At 42.5% G+C, this 21,417-nt stretch overlaps 2 protein-coding genes across 2 annotated transcripts in view; one reads left to right on the top strand and one right to left on the bottom strand.

Moving 5' to 3' along the window:
• TP53BP1 (tumor protein p53 binding protein 1) overlaps positions 1–7,234 on the top strand; it is a 44,373-nt gene extending 37,139 nt beyond the window's left edge. Inside the window, exons 17-26 of the mRNA XM_009321608.1 lie at positions 3–283; positions 629–805; positions 1,049–1,470; positions 1,602–1,793; positions 2,303–2,506; positions 3,089–3,301; positions 3,921–4,015; positions 5,052–5,251; positions 6,111–6,256; positions 6,898–7,234. Of these exons, the coding sequence (XP_009319883.1) occupies positions 3–283; positions 629–805; positions 1,049–1,470; positions 1,602–1,793; positions 2,303–2,506; positions 3,089–3,301; positions 3,921–4,015; positions 5,052–5,251; positions 6,111–6,256; positions 6,898–7,082 (2,115 nt within the window). The 3' untranslated portion in view covers positions 7,083–7,234. The remainder of the gene's footprint in view (positions 1–2; positions 284–628; positions 806–1,048; positions 1,471–1,601; positions 1,794–2,302; positions 2,507–3,088; positions 3,302–3,920; positions 4,016–5,051; positions 5,252–6,110; positions 6,257–6,897) is intronic.
• A 1,223-nt stretch (positions 7,235–8,457) lies between these two features.
• Positions 8,458–21,417, bottom strand: TUBGCP4 (tubulin, gamma complex associated protein 4). Its single transcript, XM_009321592.1, is given in 17 exon segments — positions 8,458–9,314; positions 9,633–9,772; positions 10,227–10,343; positions 11,495–11,629; positions 12,573–12,750; positions 13,228–13,366; positions 13,602–13,709; positions 14,054–14,159; positions 14,563–14,613; positions 15,304–15,356; positions 15,359–15,415; positions 16,567–16,732; positions 18,667–18,868; positions 19,573–19,652; positions 20,233–20,289; positions 20,738–20,791; positions 21,298–21,417. Coding segments are annotated over 15 exon segments (1,578 nt in total). The 5' UTR covers positions 20,266–20,289; positions 20,738–20,791; positions 21,298–21,417; the 3' UTR covers positions 8,458–9,301.

The raw sequence follows: 21,417 nt of genomic DNA, 5'->3' as shown, positions 1-21,417 counted from the left end.
AGCCTGTAGTGGAGTGCCAGGAGTGTGAGACTGACACATCCTCCTCTAGAACTGCAGTGGGCTCATCACTGACCTCAGGGGACCTTGGTGATGTTAGCTCCTTCTCATCTAAGGCCTCAAGCCTCCACCGTACATCCAGTGGAGCAAGCAGTGGTCACTCTGCCACACACAGCGGCGGCAGCAGCTCAGGGCGAGGAACTGGAGCTGTCAAAGGGAAAGTGTGTGGGACAGAAACTGGAGAGTTTGCTTTACCCATTGGCAGAGGCGCCTTAGGAAAATTAAGGTATGTGCAGAGCTTTGGGAAAGGAAGAACAGGTATTTTGCAGAAGTGAACAGCTGGCTTGGGTGGAGCATGAAGCAGGGTGGACCCTAAACCAAGAATTTTCTGGGAAGGATCTGGCTTGATGATGAACAGAAATAAGGAGATAAGTCTTTGTTTTCACATCTGTTCTTCCTAAAGAAGTAGTTTGTTTCCTTGTGAGGCTTTGCTTTGCCTAAGCTCTTGCCAGTTTAGCAGTGATGAGGCAAACTTCTTGACCAGAGAATTCTTGTGAGATCACAGAGAAAATGGGGGGATCCTAATGAGGTGGCTTCTCTTTTCAGAACAGTTAACTCATAAATTCTCTAGCCCTAGGAAAGGAGCTGGTCAGCCAGCATCTCCACTCAGAGTTAGCCAGACAGGAGCACTGCCTTGTGAGGAAGAGGAGGATGCTATGCCTGGCACTCGTCAGGGTGGCAGAGCACCTGTGACACCTCGTGGGCGAGGAAGAAGAGGCCGCCCACCATCTCGAACAACAGGAACAAGGTACTCTGGAAAAAGGAGACTGTAACTTTAATTTATTGCCGAGGAAGAGAATGGGGAGCTGCTGTCTTAGTGTGACAGAGAAAAAGGAGTACTGAATGTTTCAGGAAGTAGTTTTTGGTGGTGGCATGTAGCAGCTGCAAGCATCTTGCCCAAGTATTCTTTGTTTAGTAGCTGTCTTTCCTGATCCTTCTGGGAGTGCTTTTCTCTTTTTTCCTTTTGGGACTGCTTTTCTCTTTTCTACAGAGATTTAGCTGGACTGCCAGGTGTGGAGGATCTGTCAACTACAGCATCACCTGAGGAGAAATCGTTTACTCGTTCAGTTCGCCTGCCAGATGGAGGGGAGAAATCTGACACTTCTGGCTTCTGTGCCTTACGTCGAAGTGACTCTCCAGAAATCCCATTACAAGTGGTGACTGGTCCTTTGGACTGTGCAGACTCATCCTCTGGGAGCAGCTTTGTGGGCCTCAGGGTTGTAGCAAAGTGGTCGTCAAATGGGTACTTCTATTCCGGGATGATTACCCAAGATGTTGGGGCAGGAAAGTACAAGCTGCTCTTTGATGATGGATACGAATGTGATGTGCTAGGAAAAGATATTTTGCTCTGTGATCCTATCCCACTGGAGACTGAGGTGACCGCACTCTCAGAGGATGAGTACTTTAGTGCAGGTAAGAGCAGTGCTTGAGCTCCATCCTTGGGTTTTCTGAGTTGCTGAATGCAATGGGAGATGGGTGCTTGTCCAGGAGGATGAGAAGCCTGGGTGTAGTTGGTTAATGGGTGTTATTTGCTGTCTTGTCAGGTGTGGTGAAGGGACACCGGAAGGAGTCTGGAGAGCTATACTACTGCATCGAAAAGGAAGGCCAGAGGAAGTGGTACAAACGAATGGCTGTTATCCTGTCTCTGGAACAAGGAAATAAGCTCCGGGAGCAGTTTGGGCTAGGGCCTTACGAACCTGTCACCCCCCTGACCAAAGCAGCTGACATCAGTCTTGGTAAGGGGAGGTGCTGTTGAGCTGCTGGCTGTGCTGTTATGCGTCTTGTGCCTTTGAGATGCTTCTAGTTCCTGATCTGAATTACCCTGATCTTAATGTTTAAATCTTCTGGGTATTTAGCAGTGCTTTTGGTACTTTATAATGGGATCTTTGAGATACTTTTCTTGTTTTGTGTCTTGCTCAGAGACTTAGTGGTATTGACTGGTTTGTGGAGAGTGGCCTGCTTCTAGCACAGTGATGCTTGCTGTACTCATTTACACTTGGTGGATGGCTGCTATGATACAAACTCTTCAGCAGTATTGGGAGGAAAAGAGACAGGCAGGGTACAGGGCTTGAGAAGAAAGATAGACAAGCGAGGTATCTTTTTTTCTTGCTCTTCTCTGTCAGAGGGTGGTAGTGTGTACCTTCTAGGTACTATTGAGTTTAGCCACCTCTGTACATATAGGCAGGGTGAAAGCTCGTGGAGTTAGGTGACAGCCAGTGACTAATCTCTGCATACTATATTACAGATAATCTTGTGGAGGGGAAGCGGAAGCGACGTAGTAACCTTGGTTCTCCCAGCACTTCCAGCAGCAGCACAACTCCCACTCGTAAAGGGCAGGAGAGTCCACGCATCCCACCAGGCACACTATCTGGGAAAAGGAAACTTGTTGCTTCTGAAGATGAGAGATCCCCAGCTAAACGTGGCCGCAAGTCAGCAATGATAAAGCCTGGTGAGAACCTTATTTTCTGCTCTTAAACTTGCATTCAGCTATTTTTTTCCTCCCTGGTATTTCTGTAATTGATCTTTCCACTTCCCATAAGCAAAAAGTAGATGGGATTGCTTGTTTGCCCTGCAGGATTTGAGACTGATTCTCCCTGGATGCATTCAGCAGCCAGAGATATTTTTAGCATAGTCCGAGTACTTACCTGCCATCTTTTCAGTTCTGCCTTTTGGAAATGTTCTGACCTTAATGTTGTGATTTGCCTCTCTCCTTCCTTATCTCTTTTCTTACCTGTTTTGTCAGCCCTGAAATGCCTAGCTGTTAAAGGGACCCCTCACAGCAGTAAGTGTTGTTTCAGGATGTTGATAGATGGCGAACATTGTCCCATTAGTCACTCAGGTTTGATATGAAGATTCTTTGCAACCAGAAGGGTAAAAGATCCCTACCTATCCTAGTGTAATCCTAACCCAATCCTGTCTCCCTCTGTCTTCTCCAGTAAAATAGCTGAAGTTGAACATATCCCAGATCTTACACAGGGTCTTTGTGCTGAACCTGACTTTCGAGACTCATGGTGCTTCTGTCTCTCTGCAGGGGCTGTGAGAGCTGGAGAGTTTGTAAGCACCTGTGAAGGTGTAGATGCTGTAGATGCCCCAGTACTGGAGGACCATCATGGACCCTTGCCCCACAATAAGACCCTCTTTTTGGGCTATGCCTTTCTCCTCACCATGGCAACACCCAGTGACAAATTGGTCAACCACCAGAAGCCATCAGATGGTCCTGCAGGGAGCAGTGAGGAGGAAGAAGGTGAGGCAAATCTTACCCATTGCATTTCCAAGTGGAATGCTGTGGCTTTAGGAAAAATGCTGAATGTTGTCTGATCAGGCATTTGTGTGAGTGCTGTTTTACCCTTTTGCTCTTTAATCCTTTGCAGAAGGTCCTAAGACTCAGTCTTTGTTTTAGAGAATTTACAGCCTGAAATGTGGCAAAACCTCAATGATGACCATAGGGCTGTTCAGCAAGTTAAGAAAGGTGTGAAAATTAGTGACATCAGCAGTCTCAGAATACTAATACGAGAAGGAAGGTTTTGAGAGATAAGGGATAGTGCTGGGAAACATAGGACTTGAAAGCGTGAACGGGTTGTTCCAGTTTGCCTTTGCTAGGGTCGTGTTTCATGCAGTGAACTGCAGCATGGAAAAAAGTGACAAGGTGCTCACTTGGCTAGTTTGGCCAGTACAGTGCTTCCCTTTCCGCCTTTTTTTTTTTTTTTTTTTTTTTTGACTCTTCCAGGGGTTTTCCCTAGATATTCTTGGGAGAAAGGCTAGGGTCCCTTACTGGAATGGATGAGGGCTCTGTAGACTGAGGATTGTGTGGACATGAGCAGATAGTTTATAGCCAAAAATTGAACTTTCTGTTTCTGCTGTAGAATTTTTAGAGATGACTCCATACGACAAACATTACATAGCACAGCAGCTGCGAGCAGGAGCTGGCTATATCCTGGAAGACTTCAATGAAACCCAGGTAAGGGCTCACCTACTAATCTAGAATGATAGTCACAGAATAGTTGAGATTGGAAGGAATTTCCATAGCTTATCTTGTCCAACCCCCCTGCTGAAAGCAGGATCAAATAGAGCAGATTGCTTAGGTCCTTGTCCACTTGGGTTTTGAGTATCCTCAAGGATGGAAACTCCACAACCTCTCTGGGCAACTCGATCCCATGTTTGACCACTCGCAATTTTATTTATTTATTTATTCATTCATTTATTTAAATAGAATTTCCTGTATTTCAATTTGTACCTGTTGCTTCTTGTCCTTTTAGTGGATAACACTGAGTAGAGTCTGGCTCCATCTTTGGTACACCCTCCTATCAGTCATGAATATGCATTGTAAGACCACCCAAGCCTTCCCTTCTTGAGCTTAAACAAGCTCAGCTCTCTCAGCCTCTTCTTGTATGTCAGATGCTCCAATGTCTAGATATGTTAGTGGCCCTTGGCTGGACCTGCTCCAGTACGTCTTGTGTTTTTGTTGTACTGCAGAACCTAGGAGTGGATGCAGTACTCCAGATGTGGTCTCACCACAGGTCTGTGCTCTCGAACACTTAGAGGTAGAGCTCTTCGCTCTTCACTCTTCACTTACCAGATCTACTTGGACAACTAATTTCGTTTAGTGTCACTTTATTAAAAATCTAAATTTAAGTAAGAGAGAGTAAATTGTTCTTGGAGCATCTTGCCTGAGGATGGAGAGACTTCTCTAGTGACTTACTGAGTCTCAAACTAAAAGATGAATCTTCTCCTTTGTCTGAACTGGAAGAGACAGTTATGATACAAAAACTACTAGGCAGAGTTTTTGCATGTGAACTGCATAGCTTGAAATAGGTGATTATTACAGGTACTCCTGCTTTCAGAATCTGTTTATCTAATTCACCTTTCACATAATATGGCTGTGAAAATCAGGGTTTCATTTGTTTTCTTCTTTAAAGTGTTTAGCAGCAGGATAACTTCTGGGTTTTTTTGCAAGCACTGTCTCCCATTTACATGTCTTTTCATCTCCCCTGAAGTGTAATGCAGCGTATCAGTGTCTTTTAATTGCGGACCAGCATTGTCGAACTCGGAAATACTTGCTGTGCCTTGCCAGAGGAATCCCTTGTGTGTCTCATATCTGGGTCCATGATAGCTGTCATGCTAACCAGCTTCAAAATTATCGGAATTACCTTTTGCCAGCTGGTTACAGCCTCCAGGAGCAAAAATTGCTGGAATGGTAAGTGCCAAATAACCATGATCTGAGTTCACAGACCAAGGATTTAATCAGAGAGAATTGTTATGCTTGGGAGGCTCTTGAATACTACAAGTACTGAAGGTGTCCCTAGTACTGCTCCCCATGCTTTCCCTTCCATACAGGAACAGAACTTCCTTCTCTTTCCTTGGATTTACAGTGACCTCTAATGTCAAGGTACATTTGGGTGCCATATACACAAAAAAGACAGTTTCCTGGGAAGTAAGAAAGATGTCAGTCTCCTCATGAGGAAGACTGAGTTCAGGCAAGGCTTCCCATACACTTGGCTGACTTCTCTAATTGCTCAGAAATGGATAAAGGAGAGCAATACTACTGCAATTTCCTTTTCCTTTGGTACATTTTGAAGCCAGCTTCTGTGTTTTCTATGGAGTTTAATCCAGTAGGTCTGTTCTGAGAGAACAACTGTCCGGTCGGAATCCTCAGGCAAGGTGAGGGGTGGACAAAAGCAGTTTGTAAATCTCTGTGGGCTTTTGGGCAGGAGACTGGTGCCTGCCTGCTCAGCCCTGTCAAAGCGGAGGTGTTTTGGATACGCACAGAAAAGGTGGTTCAGGATTAAGGAGGAGCTTAGCCTAACTTTGGGTTTAGGCTGCTGCACACACACCCCACCAATGTTGTCTAGCTCTGTTTTACTATCTATAAACAGAGGATAATTGTTCCAAGTATTTCAGGAGGAGTGGTAAGAGATTAGGTCATTGTATGCAAGATATTCAAAGAACCAATATGGGAGCCAGTCAGGTGACTAGAAGTAGATAATGGTCCTCAAATACGGTTTCAGACTACTGGATATTCTTAGCAGTCTGCATTTCTCTTCTTTATTCTACAGGCACCCACGAGAAAACCCATTCCATAACCTGAAGGTTCTCCTGGTGTCAGATCAGCAGCAGAACTTCCTGGATCTGTGGTCTGAAATCCTCATGACGGGGGGAGCAGCATCTGTTAAACAGCATTACTCAAATGCTCACAACAAAGGTACTCATTGGCCAGTTTCTCAGGCCTAGTAGTGGGGAATCTCATGCCACTGTGGTCTCTAGCATGGTTTAAAACCATTTAGGATGGCTTAGAAGGTTGTCTAAGCATAAAGGAAGGCAAAGTGCAGACACTAGCTCTCTGCTTGAATGTAATCTAGAAGATTACATCCGGAAGATCTACCTTCCAGAGAAGGAGATGCTGCAGCAATTCAGGACACAAGCCATCAGCTTCCAGCCTATGTTGAAAGGGAGAAATAGGCAAGAGTTGCTCCTGGACCTTCTGTAGGCCACTAAAATTGTGCTTCCTTGTCCTTCTGAATTCGGCTGTCTTTCCCTCTTCATATGGGATGTAGGCCCTAGTACTCACAGCCTGAGGTCAGGACTCACGGTTATCTAGTCCTGCCTGTAATGCTGGCTGCTGGTTTTCTGTTAATTTCTATGTGGACTAGAGGGAGTCTCGTACTTGCAAGGTGCAGTGCTGCTGTAGAGTATGTCTTAACATTTACGAAGAGAATTCACTGGCTAGGAATGAGAGAACATGAAAGAGAGATTCATAGTGGTGAAACACACTGATCTGCTGCTGCAGAGAAGATCCTTTTTCCTTTTTTCACCTGACAGATGCCTGTCTTTCCTCCTGTGCAGATATTGCTTTGGGTGTTTATGACGTGGTGGTGACTGATTTTTCCTGCCCAGCTGGTATCTTGAAGTGTGCAGAAGCTTTACGGCTGCCTGTTGTCTCGCAAGAGTGGGTGATCCAGAGTCTTATTGCTGGGGAGAGAGTAGGCTACAAGCATCCAAAGTATAAACATGACTATGTCCCCCACTAAACTAAAACTTTGCCCTGCTGTCCCACTGTTGTGCAGACTGTGTTTTAATCAGGTTTTAAATGTTTGTGTAATTGGACAGTGTGCATGGATTACTGTATATAGTTTTATCTGCTGGACTTTTATGATGAAATAAATGTTCGATCTCTTGTGGTAGCTGCTGGGACTCCTCATTTATCTAAACTTATTGCAGGGCTGTGCCTCCAGAGGAGGAGGGCAGAGAGAAAAGAAACGCTTACATTTCTCTAAGCTGAATAGCACTAATATTCTACTTTCAGTAAAGGCTGACCTCAACACAAAGTCAATTATAAAGGAAGAGAAAGGTGTTCTCAACTGGCAGCCTGTATTTACAAAAGTGAATACCCTATATGGGCAAGTTCAGGGCAGCAGCAGCACTTCTGTTTGTTGGAAGAATACAAAAATTCAGAAATTCATTTTTCCATGAATTTCATCAAGATGTTGCTGAAGTGACTGGTAAGAATTTCTAGGACAAAGTGCCATTTTGTTTTGGCTACCTCTCTTTTTTTTCCTGTTGTGACTATATAGGTATTAACCTGCCCTAGTGCAGACTGGCACTACCTAAGTAGAGATATAGACACAGGGACCTAGGACAACTAAACCGCTGGGGGACTGAGGTGCAAAGAGCACGTAAGTGCTGTGTATCTTTGTTTAAATGGTAGTGGGGTAAATAATCTGCTGCTGAGCTGCTGCATTCACAGCCAGGCACTTTAACAATGCTGTAGGCTAGAGGTATACCCAGCCTTGTACGGAGTCTTTAGTCCCCTACTTCAAAAGTGTAAGTTTTTCTTGATGCATATTTTTTCCCCTATCATTTCCTAGCTCAGTCACCTTCTGACTGTGTTGGTCTGTAAATCCCACATCCAAACTTCAGCACGCTTTCTGCAGTTTTCTAGCTTTTTTCACGGTCACGGGATTTTAAACTTCGCATAAGGCACAGTCCTACCATGAACAGCTGTAGTGCATTGAAGATGCCAGGCCTTATACTTGCTGTCTGTTGTTACTGTGTCTTTCTGAGTGAGCAGAGGATTTTTTTTTCCCCCCAAGGACATGTAACTTTCTTGAGAGCTGCAGCTTCAGCTACTGTGAAAATACCAACCCTTTGAGGGGAAGGCTGGTTTCCTGGCAGCCTTTGTGTTCAAATTGGGAAAGCTGATACTACACCCCAGTGACAGGCTCTCTTCTGCCACTCATCCAAATGGACTTAGGCAAGATAGACTGTTTGTTACTGCAAGGCTAGGAAATCTTAGTAACATGCAAGAAGTTCCTGCCAGATACTGCTTTTCATTGAAATAGGATGCTGTGCCACTCTAGTCCCTTTGCACTGAGGTGCAGACATTGACAATATCCCACATAATTGCATGACAAGATGGTTTTATTTTGGTTCAGTAGGATAGTCGCTAGTAGCATTCTAAAAAGTCTTAAATGAAAACAGTACATTTAGAGCTGACATCCTAGTTAAGTTTCTCCTCAGTTTTAGCTCTAGCACACTTTTCTGCCAGCAGAGGGAGCTTTGTACTTTGAGTAGGGCAAAGCTCCTACTTCTGTCTTGATGTGCATAATTTTAGCACACAAAATCTATTAAGTTTTATAGAGAAAGCATGTGATATCACTAGTGGCTCCTTTACATATACAGATATGCTAGAACAGTGCACTGTATGAGAAGAGATTCTTAAAATCTATTCCTTCTTCCCTCCCCCTTTACCTCAAACTGCTATTGCAGTTTCATTTTCCTGGAGGTATGTATTTGATTAGTGGACGTTGTGTACTGTAAATCAGTTTACTGCACAAGTAGAACTTCTGAATACAGCCAAAACGTCATTCATCGTCAAGAACAGCAGACTACTTCCTCCATACTCCAACTTGCAAAGGATCGTAGTCCAGTTGAAGAGTCAAGACATTGTAATTCTTGTTGCTTTTTCACTTTCTGAAGAGGCACAAAATGCCTCCCTAGAAGCATTTGTAAGTATACGCGGGGCTGCAGAAAGCATGTTTTTACTAGTTCAGAAAAATGGAGTAGCTTTCTGCAGTCACTGGGCAGCCTCACAGAAGTGGCATTTCCTGCCAATTCCTTCTGAAACAGTGGTTCACCAGGCAAGGGCCAGCTACAAAGAAAAACTCAGTTGAGTGCAAACTCTCCAAGAGCACCAGTCTCCACTGCTTGACGCGTTGTTGGTCACAGCCTGAAGAAGAGGTCTTGGTGCTTAAACCCCAAAACTGCAAGAGAAGGGTACAATATTAACTACATGTTGAAAGAAACTCCCTTTATCAAGCCACATCAGCATTTTTCAGCCAATATGAACTAGTAGCTAGTTCAACTTCATGCCAAAACAAACTTGAAGGGGAGAAAGCCTATGAAAACCAAAAATTAACTCAATGCTGGTTTGTTACTTTTCTGTCATAGTATTTAGCAACACTTTGCTTTTAATTATTTTGGCTTACACAATCAATAAAAATGACTGATGATCATTTAGATCACTTTATACTTCACATACCTCAGGATAATGCTACAAGCAACCCTGAAGATATTCTTACCTGCCCAAGGTTCCTCCAGCCTGGGTGTAGTATTTGTTATAATCCAAGCGTAGCAGCAGTTGAGCTAAGTCAGAGTTTATCTGATGGTTGCGAACACTAGAGAGAATCTTGAAGAGAAGCGATGACTGACGACTGAATCCCTAGAAATTAGAAGAAGTCAGTTCTGGGCACTCTCAAGAGAGAAAGCAAGCAAGCAAGCCTTTCATCTCTGTTCCTGCCTAAACAATCCTTTAACAGCCTGAAGAAAAGAATCGCTGCAAGAGAAGTGATGCTTGTGGTCCAGTATAAGGTAAGCTGTCGGCCACAAGAATTGTTAGGTGTTAGGTATCTAAAGGGAGGGGTAGAGGCACAGGCTGATATCCACCTCCTTTCTGTCACAATAGGGTAATTCCTGCATATCTGCCCACATTCCTCCTCTCTGTGCACATAGCATTTTCGACTCGGGAACAGTTGATTAATTAAAATAATTGTAAGCACTCATATAGAAGGTCTCAGCTTAAACTCACTCCTGTTCTACAGCTGTTAAAGCCAAGATGACTGCTTAGGTAAATGTTTGCATGGGAGAAGAAAAGGTCCACATAAACATAGATTCACCTTCACCAAAATACTGAGTTGTGCGGCTCCCCGTTCATCTAATGGGCCCAGATTCTGACTGACCAGAGAACAAAAACTATGACAAAGATCCAGAATTTCATTTAAGCAGTGGAAAACCTGCAAGGGATAAAAAGTACAAGATAGTAGTTTAAACAGAATTCAAACCCAGAGAAAGCTGTTCTTAGTACCTGAAAAGGTGCAGTGTTCATAATCAAGATGTGGCTGATACTGTGTTTTTCAATCAGTAAGGAGGATGTTAAAGCATCTGTAGCATTTTTGTAAGGTTTTCTACAGAAAAAGGACTTAAATGTTACGCTGCATCTCTCCCCCCCCCACAACCTTTTGCAGACTCTGCTGGGGAAACAGCGATTGGCATGAGCCATCCACATAGGCACAGAAGCGCATTGGCTTCCCTGTCCAACCAGCAGGCCATCGCTGCAGCTTCGGGATGGAGAAGGAAGAATAAGGAGCAGCAAGAGCTGTGGTTCAAGGCCTTGGTTTCACTGTTCACAAAACTTGGAATTTCTTTTGTATCAGTTGGTCAAGGTAGCTTGCATCCAAGAGTGTTAAGAAAGCTCAAGTGCCTCACAGACATAACTGCTGGAACACTTAAAAGTTCCAGACTGGATAATTAGTATTCTGCCACCTTTATGCTATCGCCTCACAGAGTGAGCAAAATAATGAGACAGACAAGACCTGCGGTATCGCTGTGTTTCATCGATACCAGCCTTCTTTGGGAATGTTGTTGTGAGGCTCCATGTTTAATAAAAATACCAGCAACGCTGTAACATATTTTTGACTAAAACAACAATAAAAAACACCCTTAAAGTCCACTCAGGAACATCTCGACTATTTTTATCCTCTAAAGTCTGAGAGGGAAATTTTCCTAATCTGATGCATTTCAGAATGAGTCCCCCAGGAATACAGTTCCCAGCACTAAGCTAATTAGTACTTCTTTAATAAAATTGCTTGAGAAAAATACAGTGACAAAATTTAAGTTAATAAGGTTAACTGAATACTGGAATAACAATGATTTAAAATTGCCAGGAATGCAGCATCCACACTCACCAACTGTAAATTAAGTGATCTTAATTCAATTATCTGTTCTAGTCTATACCTGCTTTATTCCCAACATTGTAGTCTGTGCTCTGCAGGAGATTATCACTGATGTTTTTTAAAAGAGATGGTTTGTCTTATTGTTCAAAAAGGTGTGTTTCTTAGGGCAGTTGGAGAATTTGTAGGAAAAGGTGAAAACAAGACCTACTTACAGGTTTTAGGAGGATGAAAGACTGAGCCAACAGATTACTTAAGAAATGATCATGAGCCAATCGTATACTCTCAAAATCTCGCGTGGCATTTATCTGCTGCAGAAGCTGTGAGAACTGAGATTCCAGTACATCCACCTGATGGATATGTAAAGAAATCTCATTAGTATCTTGAGGAATGGGAGCACTTCAGACCAGCCAGAAGTTTTGTGCAAGAAACTTAACTTTCCTTATTGCTACTCTTACTTTAGAGGCTAAGGGTCACCTTCTCTCTGCCTCCTGAATGGCGAATTATATACAACAGTAGTACATAACGGGGGGGAACAATTTTTTATGCCTAAGTATTATCTAAGTAGAAAGGGAAACGGTCACTTTGTTTAAGATCAGCTATTGAAAAAGTATATAGCTAGCATGTAAACAAAGGTATTTGATTGTAGTCAACTCTGAATTTTACACTGGGAGATTCTCTCTGGAATCTCAGGGCAAAGGCTGTAGTGCAAAAGTTCAGCCAGACTACTCTGGAGAATCAGGAAAGCCAGGCCCCCTCAATTCAGCTGTTACGGCTATTAACAAAATGATACATAATTCTCACAAAATCATGCTACTAGTAACTGGTGTTTACCTTTGTAAAGTCTCTTTTTTACTTCAAATGGTCAGAATATGGCCTCTTTCAATTCTTTAAAAAAAAAAAAAAACCACCCAACAAAAAAACCAAAACAACAACTTGTCACTTAACTCAAACTGGAGTTCACTTAAAGGGGCAAGGGAAGAAGCCAGGATGGTATCTTAATGATGCTACTTCAGAGATGACTGTGGCTTCTCACAAATGCTTAGTAGCACTAAAGAGCTGAAACTCCTGCATTTCCAGCAACACACACCAATTCACAAGTCCAAAAACTTTATAATTGTAGCACTAAGTCTGGGAACCGAGAGAAAGTTTAGACTTGTTCCAAAGGAAATCCTGATTTCCTTAAGGTACAAAGAATCTTAACCCTGAAAGACAGGACTTCAGTGCTCCCTCCATGAATTTCTGCCAGTTCCTGATTAACTGGTACAGTTTACCTTTCTCTATAATCCTGACCTGCAGATAATACTGAAGATTGTCCACAAGGAAGGCCATGTGATCCCTCAGACGCCACTTGATGGCATCAGTTCTGTTAGATTTCAGGTGTTTGCGTTGCATCTGGAGAGCCCAGCAGTGCTGTAGCTCAGCCTGGACTCGTCGCACACTCAGCAGGTATTTGAACACAACATTGTACCTACAGTCAAAAAAATATAAAATTGTTTAAGATTAAAATCTTCCTTGGGTGCAGGTACTGGAGAATGTAACAATGCAAGACTGGAAAAAGAAACAGGAGGTGGCTGCCTGCCAACACACAGGGTAGGTCAGGGAATGGCCCATCTCAGAGCAACAGATTTCTGCTAGTATTGGTTACTGACCTGAAAAATACAAAGCTAATTTGACCATAAGGAGGGAAGAGCTGACAATGTTTTGTCAAAGTAGCGCCGTTTGTAAAATAGTGCAGATCTGCCAGCATCTTGCAGGTCTTACTGTCATTACAAGTACCCTCAATATGAAAAAGTAGAAAGAGTAATTTTAAGGTTCAAGGAGCAAGCTAAGGTATTATAGTTCTACCTTTCTCTCCACAGAGAGGGAAAAAAACCCAACATATTAGCGAGTGCCTGAGATCAGGGAACCTATAGATGAATATACAAAGACCATACCTAGTACTTACTTCTCCAGAACAGCAGGAGTAAAGAGAATGTGCAGTGGCCATTGAACTTTGTAAGAAAGGCCCAGAGCTGCCCATCCAGATGCGGGGGCTTCACGTGGAGATAACTCCCGGGAAGGCCCTTCACGAGTCTGAGAAGTATCTGAAAACAAATGAGGTGCTGAATTAAGTTATCTTCTCAGTCAAGACAACCATGGCAAGGAAGAAAAGGGGAAAGAACAGAATAAAAAGAGACAAAGCAAGCTAGGCCATCACATAGGGCTGCAAAGGGAACAAAGTTAGTATTTCTTTAACTTCAGAGAAGGGTAAGTAATAGGACTTGAAAACAAGGTCATCATCTCCCCTCTGAACTCGCTACTAAAAATGCAAGTAGATACCTTTATGCTCCTTTCCATGATACTCAATGGTTAAGTGAAGCAGAGGAAGAAGGTTGTCATCATCTAACAGTACCTTATGAGCAGACTGCTGAAATGCAACGTTGACATCTGGCAACAAGAGAGCACAGTATCAACACAAGATGATGCAGCTAGTGCAAGTTTTGCACCCATTAATTATTTATGCTCGGCCATAAAAGACAACACTGATGCTTATATCCACTATTTTCATTTAATTCCAGTTTCAAATATGGAAAGAAACCCGCCATCTGTAAGTTTCTGAGATGTTATTTTCACAGAGTCTGTGAGACATTCTAATTCACAAGTGCTGTTCTTTCAAAAGTAATGACAACATCTAGAGGATAAGATAGAGCTCTTCTGTACTGGAGGTGGCTCACTATTTTCCTGCTATACCACAGCGAAGACAGTTTGGTAAGTGAATAAGCAACGCTCACCATGTTCAGTTACAGCCGTAGGTGGTGTTTTTAACATGTGCTGTGCAGTGTCAATGAAGGCCTGAAACAGCTCACCTCTTCCCAAAAGGTAAAAGTCTTTTATAATCTGTGGAGATAATTTTTTTGTATATAAGCACATCAAAAACTGAGCAGAAATTTTAAGCATCCTAGCTAATAGCATCCATTTTTATTATTGCTCGGACAACTTCTGCCATTTCAAAACACAGCTGGAGAGCTATGAATTTCATCCAGTGCCCCAAAAGTCTATGCTGCCTTTGCTTCAAGATGCAAACCACAAAACCACACACACATACCCCTCTAACTCTGTCTCTGACCAAGTTCTATCACTCTCTGCTCATTCTTGAGACCTGGAAAATGAAAACAGCTTTACCTAAAAGAAGAAAGCGCAGAATCTAAGACAGTAACGTATTTAATGGGAAAGAGCCATTAAAAAAGAAAGAAAAAAAAATTAAGCTGCTTTAGCAAAAACAAGCTAGCAGTTACATTACCTTCAGTTGTCCTAGTAAATCTGATTCCTCCACCATCAGTTTCCAAAGATGCTAGTGAGGAAACAAAAAACAAACAAAAGAAACCTCCCCTCAGGTTTATCTAAACCCATTCAGCGAGAACAGTAGCTGTCTTAAAATACTTGTGATACATACAAAAAAGCACCTATATAAAATTCTATATAAAGCACAAGCGAATACACTTAAGAATCCTGTGTGTATGCAGCCCATGCTACTACTTAGAACACTCTTGATGTATACCAGCAAGAAACTCTGCCCAAGAAACATGAAGACCCATGACCAAAAAAAAGCAAATTCTTATGAAATCAGTTCCACCCTAGCTTTGTTCTCACTCCTCTAACCTCCCCATCTTCTCAGGTTCCCCCCCCGCCCCAAATTAAAAAAAGATTAAAAATTGCCAAAGCGAAGAATTTGGCCAGTGAGATGCCATCTATTATGCTGAAAGCATGATGAAAAGTTCTGAAGTCGTTGCAACTGAAATTAAAAAAAAAACACAAACCCTTCTTTCCCCATGAAAGTGAATAGTATTTGTTAATGTCCTTTTGTCATTAGAAGTTGGGGTAACATGAAGCTCTGAACCCCATAAGTACATGAAAGCTACCTGCAGCGTTCACACACTTGTGCGGTCACCGATTCTAAAGAGCCCCCCTTCTTCTCCCAGTCATTCGTAAAACTGAAGAGCTCCTCAGCCTGTACAGTAGTTATCTTTCCTAGGATCCTTACCTCAGCAACAGTGCTCCGTATCCAGTCAACCACTGATTCGAAGTCCACCAAACCTGCTTGAGTCGATGCAGCTCTGCTGCAAAAGTGTCCTCCTGGTTTTTTAGGATGGAGCCTATGCAGCAATGAGAAAAGTGTTTTGGGCAATAAAAAGGAATACCATTTGGAGAAGTGCGGACCCCTTCCAGCACAGTGGGGCAGGAGGGCTGTCCAGGCACCACCATCTCAGGTCTGGCGAGGAACGTGAAGTTGAGGAGGCCTCGAAGTACAAGTACCAAGGTACAAGATTACTATTGCAAGTACAGTTACAGTATAGACACTTGACGTGACAGTGCTGTGGTATCAGTAAAAATCCAAAATATTTTCCATGTAAATGATTGCCACTAACAGTCCTTTTCCTAGGACCGAGCTAGATCTTTGAACCCACAACTTTTCTGCCACATTAACCAGTTGGTTTGGTTCTCCACCTACCCCCTTTCAAATGTATCCTACTGCTTGAACTTGGGGATTTTTTTTTTTTAAAACCAGCTAAGCTGGAAGACCAATTTCTTTTCACCTCACTTCTCCGAAGGCAAGAACACAGTCCAATTGGTTCTTTGTCCTCTACAATGTTGCTCAAGTCATTTGAGTACTTTTGCATAGACAAGCTCAAGATAGAGCCTCCACAGCGGTCCCCCCCAATCAGTGCAGGAATATATTTCCCAAACCATCTCTAATGTAAACTTATCAGGCTCTCAAAGAGAACCAGCAGCTGGAATTGCCTCTCTCTTGCTGTCTTAAAGGCTCCATCTTGATCATTTGTCTTCCACAGCAACCCTTGCGACCACCTCGCAATGAATCTCTTATGTTTGCGGATGCATTTTAATCCTACGATACCATTCTGCAACATATACACTAAGAGCAAGATATGCCCTTGTGTCTGTCTGCACCCTTCAGGGACAGGGATGCAAACTGAAAAGAAAACACGACCTTTGCAATTGCTTTATTTATCCAGAGCAAATCACATGATGACTTGTTGCTGGAAACTTGGAGACTATGTTTGGAAAGTGTTTTTATTTACTCATCCTGTTCTTATATCGCTCCCTTGGAATCAATCAGCAGCAGAACACTGGGACCACTGCTCTGTCCTGGCACAACCATCCATATGTTCTGAACAACATCAGCCAATAGTCAGTGCCTGTTGAGGAATTCATTAATACAGCATTTTGGAAGATACTTGTCAGTCACTCATAACTGAGCAAAGGCCGCAAGAAAGATGTTCCTTACCTTTTCTGGTCAGGTTAACATTTTGATTCTCAAACATCTGTACAGATTCTCCCACAAAGAGGATTTTCTCAGCAACCCGCACAGGAATGTATGAAGGCAGCATTTCTACTCGCAGAGAAAACTGTTTTAGAGATGGAGCTAACATGTTCTCCTCCTCAATCAAGCGCTGTCAGAGACCCCGGGAAAAAGAAATCAAGCAAAAAAAAGTGAGAAAACCAGACAGAAAAGGTGTATAAAAGGGGTATGTGTGTGAGAGGGGGAATCCAAGTACATTGGAAGTAAGCAGATCTCCCTAGAGAAGATGTTGGTTTCAACAGAGAGGGGAGCAGAAGTGGGAAAAGGAGAAGCTAAACCTTTGTAGAATAGCAGCAAATTGGCTCTCCCAAAGGATAACGTTACATCAGCAAAAGGCATTTTTGTTGCAACTGCATTACGTTAGTTTTTTTGCAGCCATAACAATGTTAATTAGCATTACCAAAAATAGTCCTCCCCTACACCCATTTCTATATGTTTTAACACTGCTAGAACACTGCTAGAACAGGCCAAATGTAAACACCTCCACTAGTGAGCAAATAGATTAAAGATCAGAAGGCTTGCTAGCATAAATTAGGCAATTTTCTCAGTTCCTGCGAAAGGTGTTTAAAACAATACAGTAAGTTATTGACTTTTTTCTGAATGTATTAGTAAAGAACTCCAAGTACAGAGGCAAGATTTTCCTTCAGAGAAGCAATACTGATTATTTCATTTGGCCTTCTTGGTTTCGGAGAATTAGGTTCATTAGCCCATAATCCAAAAAACACCGTGCTAACAAATTTTTGAGAACGTTTGCCATCTACAGACTTCTTCATTTTAATAGGAAGTACGAGTTTGTATACTGATGTTAACAGCTTGGCAATTCTTTTCTTAAGATTCTTCTGACACTTTTAGATGAGGAAATACCCAAGTATTGTATCGGTCTACCCCACCAACACTCAGGATTTCTTATTTTACTCTCTGACTGAAGAATTGTCAACACTATTTAGTCAATAATACTGAAGAAGAGAGTTAATTAGGCTCTTTCACTGTCATCTTCTTAATGCCTACATTTTTCACCATGGATCTAGAAGACTCACCAATTTTCACATTCTTCCTATATCCACTATAGTGAAATAACAGATTTTTTACTAACTGCCTTTTAAAGTTTTCCCTTGTTTTTGCCTGTGTGTAGTCTGTCCTCAGCAGAGGCTGTACAGGGCAGTTAATTAACATGCAACGCAGGGTGTTTTGGGGGTGGATCTTCCGTGTGTTCACAGCCAAGTTGCACGCAGCACACTAACACCATGGGTGCCCATGAAATGTTTTCTCACAGTAAACTAGAGTGTGAATTTACAGAGTTGCAGTTGCTCCTCACTGGTCCCTGATGCAAACGCTATTCAGATGCACAACGTGTGGGAGATTACTCCATTGAGAAAGCTGCTTTGCACAAGGGCACTCTAATGGGATACCATCTACATGAGGAGTTACCGCATTTCACCAGTATACTGGCAGGTTGCTCCTTTGCTTAACTCAGCACCCTGGACATGTTCTTAGCTGCCTCTCGACTCTCGCATAGCACATTTTTCCCCAGTAATGTCGGTAGTATTACCCTGTTAGGTAACATTTGCACAACAAACAGTTGTGCAAGAAAGGTACCTGACTCAGCTGCCAATAGAAAGGGTGCAAATCAAGTCAACACCCAAGCTCCCCACACCCTTTCCCTGGCAATTGCTCACACTACCACCAATGCCTATGTGGAGCAGATCACAGCGTTGACCGTAAGGAATCAGAAAAGAGTCAGTCAAGGGCAGAGAAGGTACAGCAGTTCCAATTACTTGACATCAGCATCTACACAGATTCCATCCATAGGGCTTTCTGCCCCGAGATTATCCAACTGCGCCAAACGATACGTCTCTGTCTTTTTTGCCTAGCTGCAATCTATTACAATATTCTGTCGATTTGCCATTCTACCAGGTCTCAATATATGTCCAGTCTAGCAGAGCTCGCGCTGAAGAAGACGACAATATATTTCCTCTTTAGTTCCCTAAGGACTGAAGGATGCCAAGCTATGACTTGCAGTCTTACCAGGTCCTGCAGTTCTCGTAGCTGTTTTCCTGTAAGTCCACCAATTCCTAGGTCGTCGTCATCTTCTTCGGGTTGGCTAGGGACATTCCCAGAAGAGGGGCCCTGTTTGATAAAGAACTCTTCATGTTGGTCTAGTAGCAATCCATGCAGCATCCAGGCAGAGAGCTGCTTATACATGACTCCATGACACACAGCCAGAATCCTGAGGTCAAGAGAAACAGACAGTGGGGCCTTTGCACGCAGTAATCAAAACCTCATTGTACATCATTCTGGAAGTCCAGTTAGTCAGACAGGCAGTATGGCAAGTGCTAAATGGCTAATGTGGAATTTTATAACTTTTTTTTTTTTTTTAAAGCGAGAAAGGTGGACCGATCACTTGCAAAACTAAACTAATATATCCTCTGAATATGTGGCTTCTCCACGGAGATCTGGTAGTATACCAGAAGTGTAAGTAAGTTTGCAGTGGCTTCCCAGTCCTACTGTTTCTACTGAATTACCATTTCAGCATGAACACAAATTATCTTTTAAGTAGTCTGACTTTCTCCCCAAGGACATAAAAACCTAGCAACGCTCACCCAGTCACATTTATCCTTTTGAAGGATCAAAAAACAGTAACAGGTCTACCACATGCAAAACAGTTCATGTAGACCTCAAAGGAAGAAAAAACATAGGGTCTGAACTTCCCTCAGCCCTAAGTCCAAAGTATGGAGAAAGCCTTAATTCCTGCCATAAGCCTACTTTAGATAAATAATGGGGACTGTGGCAGTTTTCCCTGCATGGTACTCCTACTTTTGTATCATGCAAGACTGTTTTGCAGGTACTGTTTTCACAAGTAAGATAAACACTTTGACACTAATTCCAGTTACTACAGAAGAATGAAATAATAGCTTTACTGTATCTACGTACTTTTCAAGAGCACTGCGAACAGGAGGCAATCCCCCACAGCTATGTTTGTGGACTGTCTCCAATATCTGACACCCATGAATCTGCAGAAAGAAAACGTGGTTAGACTAGGTCTGTTATTTGGATCGGTACTGACCTTTTCAGACATTTAAACACTATGCTTTCAGCTAACAAGAAAATGCCTTAACAAGCTGCACAAGTGTTACAGAAAGAAAGATGTAACATACTCCATGTAGTGAAGAAAGAGGCCTTCTATGTGTGGCTCTACACCCAAGCTTCTCTCAAAAATTTCCCTTAACAAGAAGTAAGCATCTCTGGATTCTGAAAACGTTAGCTTCTGCCTTTTTTTTCTTTTCAGGTAACAGTAGGAGAAAACAGACTCAGAAAAGAAGAAATTCCAACCAGCAGCAGCTCGTACTATGAAGTGTATTGTGATTATAAAATGCAAGTCATCAAAGATCATACTGATAACGAAAAAGTCAAATCCAGTACAAATGGATTTGCAAAATAGTTATTCAATACTTACAGTAGTACTAGGAATAGGGCACCCATTACTGAAACCACATTCTTCCCTAGTATTAAAGGTCTGGGATGAGGGCAGAAAGAACTTTATCAGCTAAAGAGGAAACCTATTAAGAGAAACTAGCTACAACTTTACTGTACCTTCTGAGTCTTGATCTGTTCCACCATGACCATCACAGAGGGGAAGAGTAACTGAAACTGCAGAACAAGGAGCAAAATATTGAATTAGGTTGCTATGCAAGGGAGAGAGAAAAACTATACTTGAGTAAGTGTGGACAGATTACAATAATTTCATGAAACTATCATCTGGCTTTCCCCACAAATTAGAAACATGACGTGAAAATCTCTAGGAAGAATGTTCTCCCTCCACTGGACCAAGATGCATGAAGTTACTATATTCCAGCTGCAGTTCAGGCTAAACACAGGCAGTGAGGAATATGCGAGGGTCAAGGTGGAGGACCTAAGCTTTGTGTCAAAGTGCAAGTGATCCTCTGAGCATGACTAAGGGACTACAAATGTAGAGGCGTTAAAAAGAAATGGCATGACATGACAGACTAACCCTTATTTATCCCACCCACTTTCTTATTAGACTCAAGGAGCGATAAGAGTGACCAAAGAGCACTACCTGTTTATTAACATGACATACCTGGTCCAAGGAATAATTAACATGTGAGATGGAAAGATGCGGGTCAGCCAGAAACTGTAAGAATAACAAAGCAATTAATGAAAATTAAAATAAGGTACGGATAAGTAAAAAAAGCACATTTGGCTCTATATTCCAAACCTTTAGTTCCCACAGCTTTTTTTTTCCCCCCACGTATTTTTGGGCTGCGTCCCATTTTAGGCTATAAAAACCACTGGATGGTGACAGTACCCAAGATATGGCAGCTGCTAACCTAGTGGAGATTAATCAAAACCTTTACAACTGAAAACAGAAGTCACAATAGTCTGAGACAGCACCGGGCTCTGAGGCAGATGGGGCACCTACTGAATTGAAGGTAGTGGGGACTTAATACTTATTAGAATGAAGCGTCATTTACAACGGCACCTCACAGGAATAATTTGGAAGACATCCCTGATGTGGAAAGGAAAATACCGCATCTCCTCTTTAGCTACTACTACTTAGCATATTAATTGTAGAAATGACAACTTTCCACAATCTGCCAGCAGCAGGACCGCCTCTCGTTGCACGTCTCTCTCCTTTACCTCTTGTTCTAGGTCAAGCAGTGCCTGTCGATACGGCTGCAGCACTGAATCAAGACCTGTGCAGAAGGCTCGCAAATAAATGCCATGCAGTCCACTCTGGTTTTGCTGAGATGGATGATG

This window comes from Pygoscelis adeliae, unplaced genomic scaffold (assembly GCF_000699105.1).
Source record: "Pygoscelis adeliae isolate BGI_AS28 unplaced genomic scaffold, ASM69910v1 Scaffold183, whole genome shotgun sequence".
NCBI classification, from domain to species: Eukaryota; Metazoa; Chordata; class Aves; order Sphenisciformes; family Spheniscidae; genus Pygoscelis; species Pygoscelis adeliae.
This window is presented reverse-complemented; position numbering and strand designations above follow the sequence as displayed.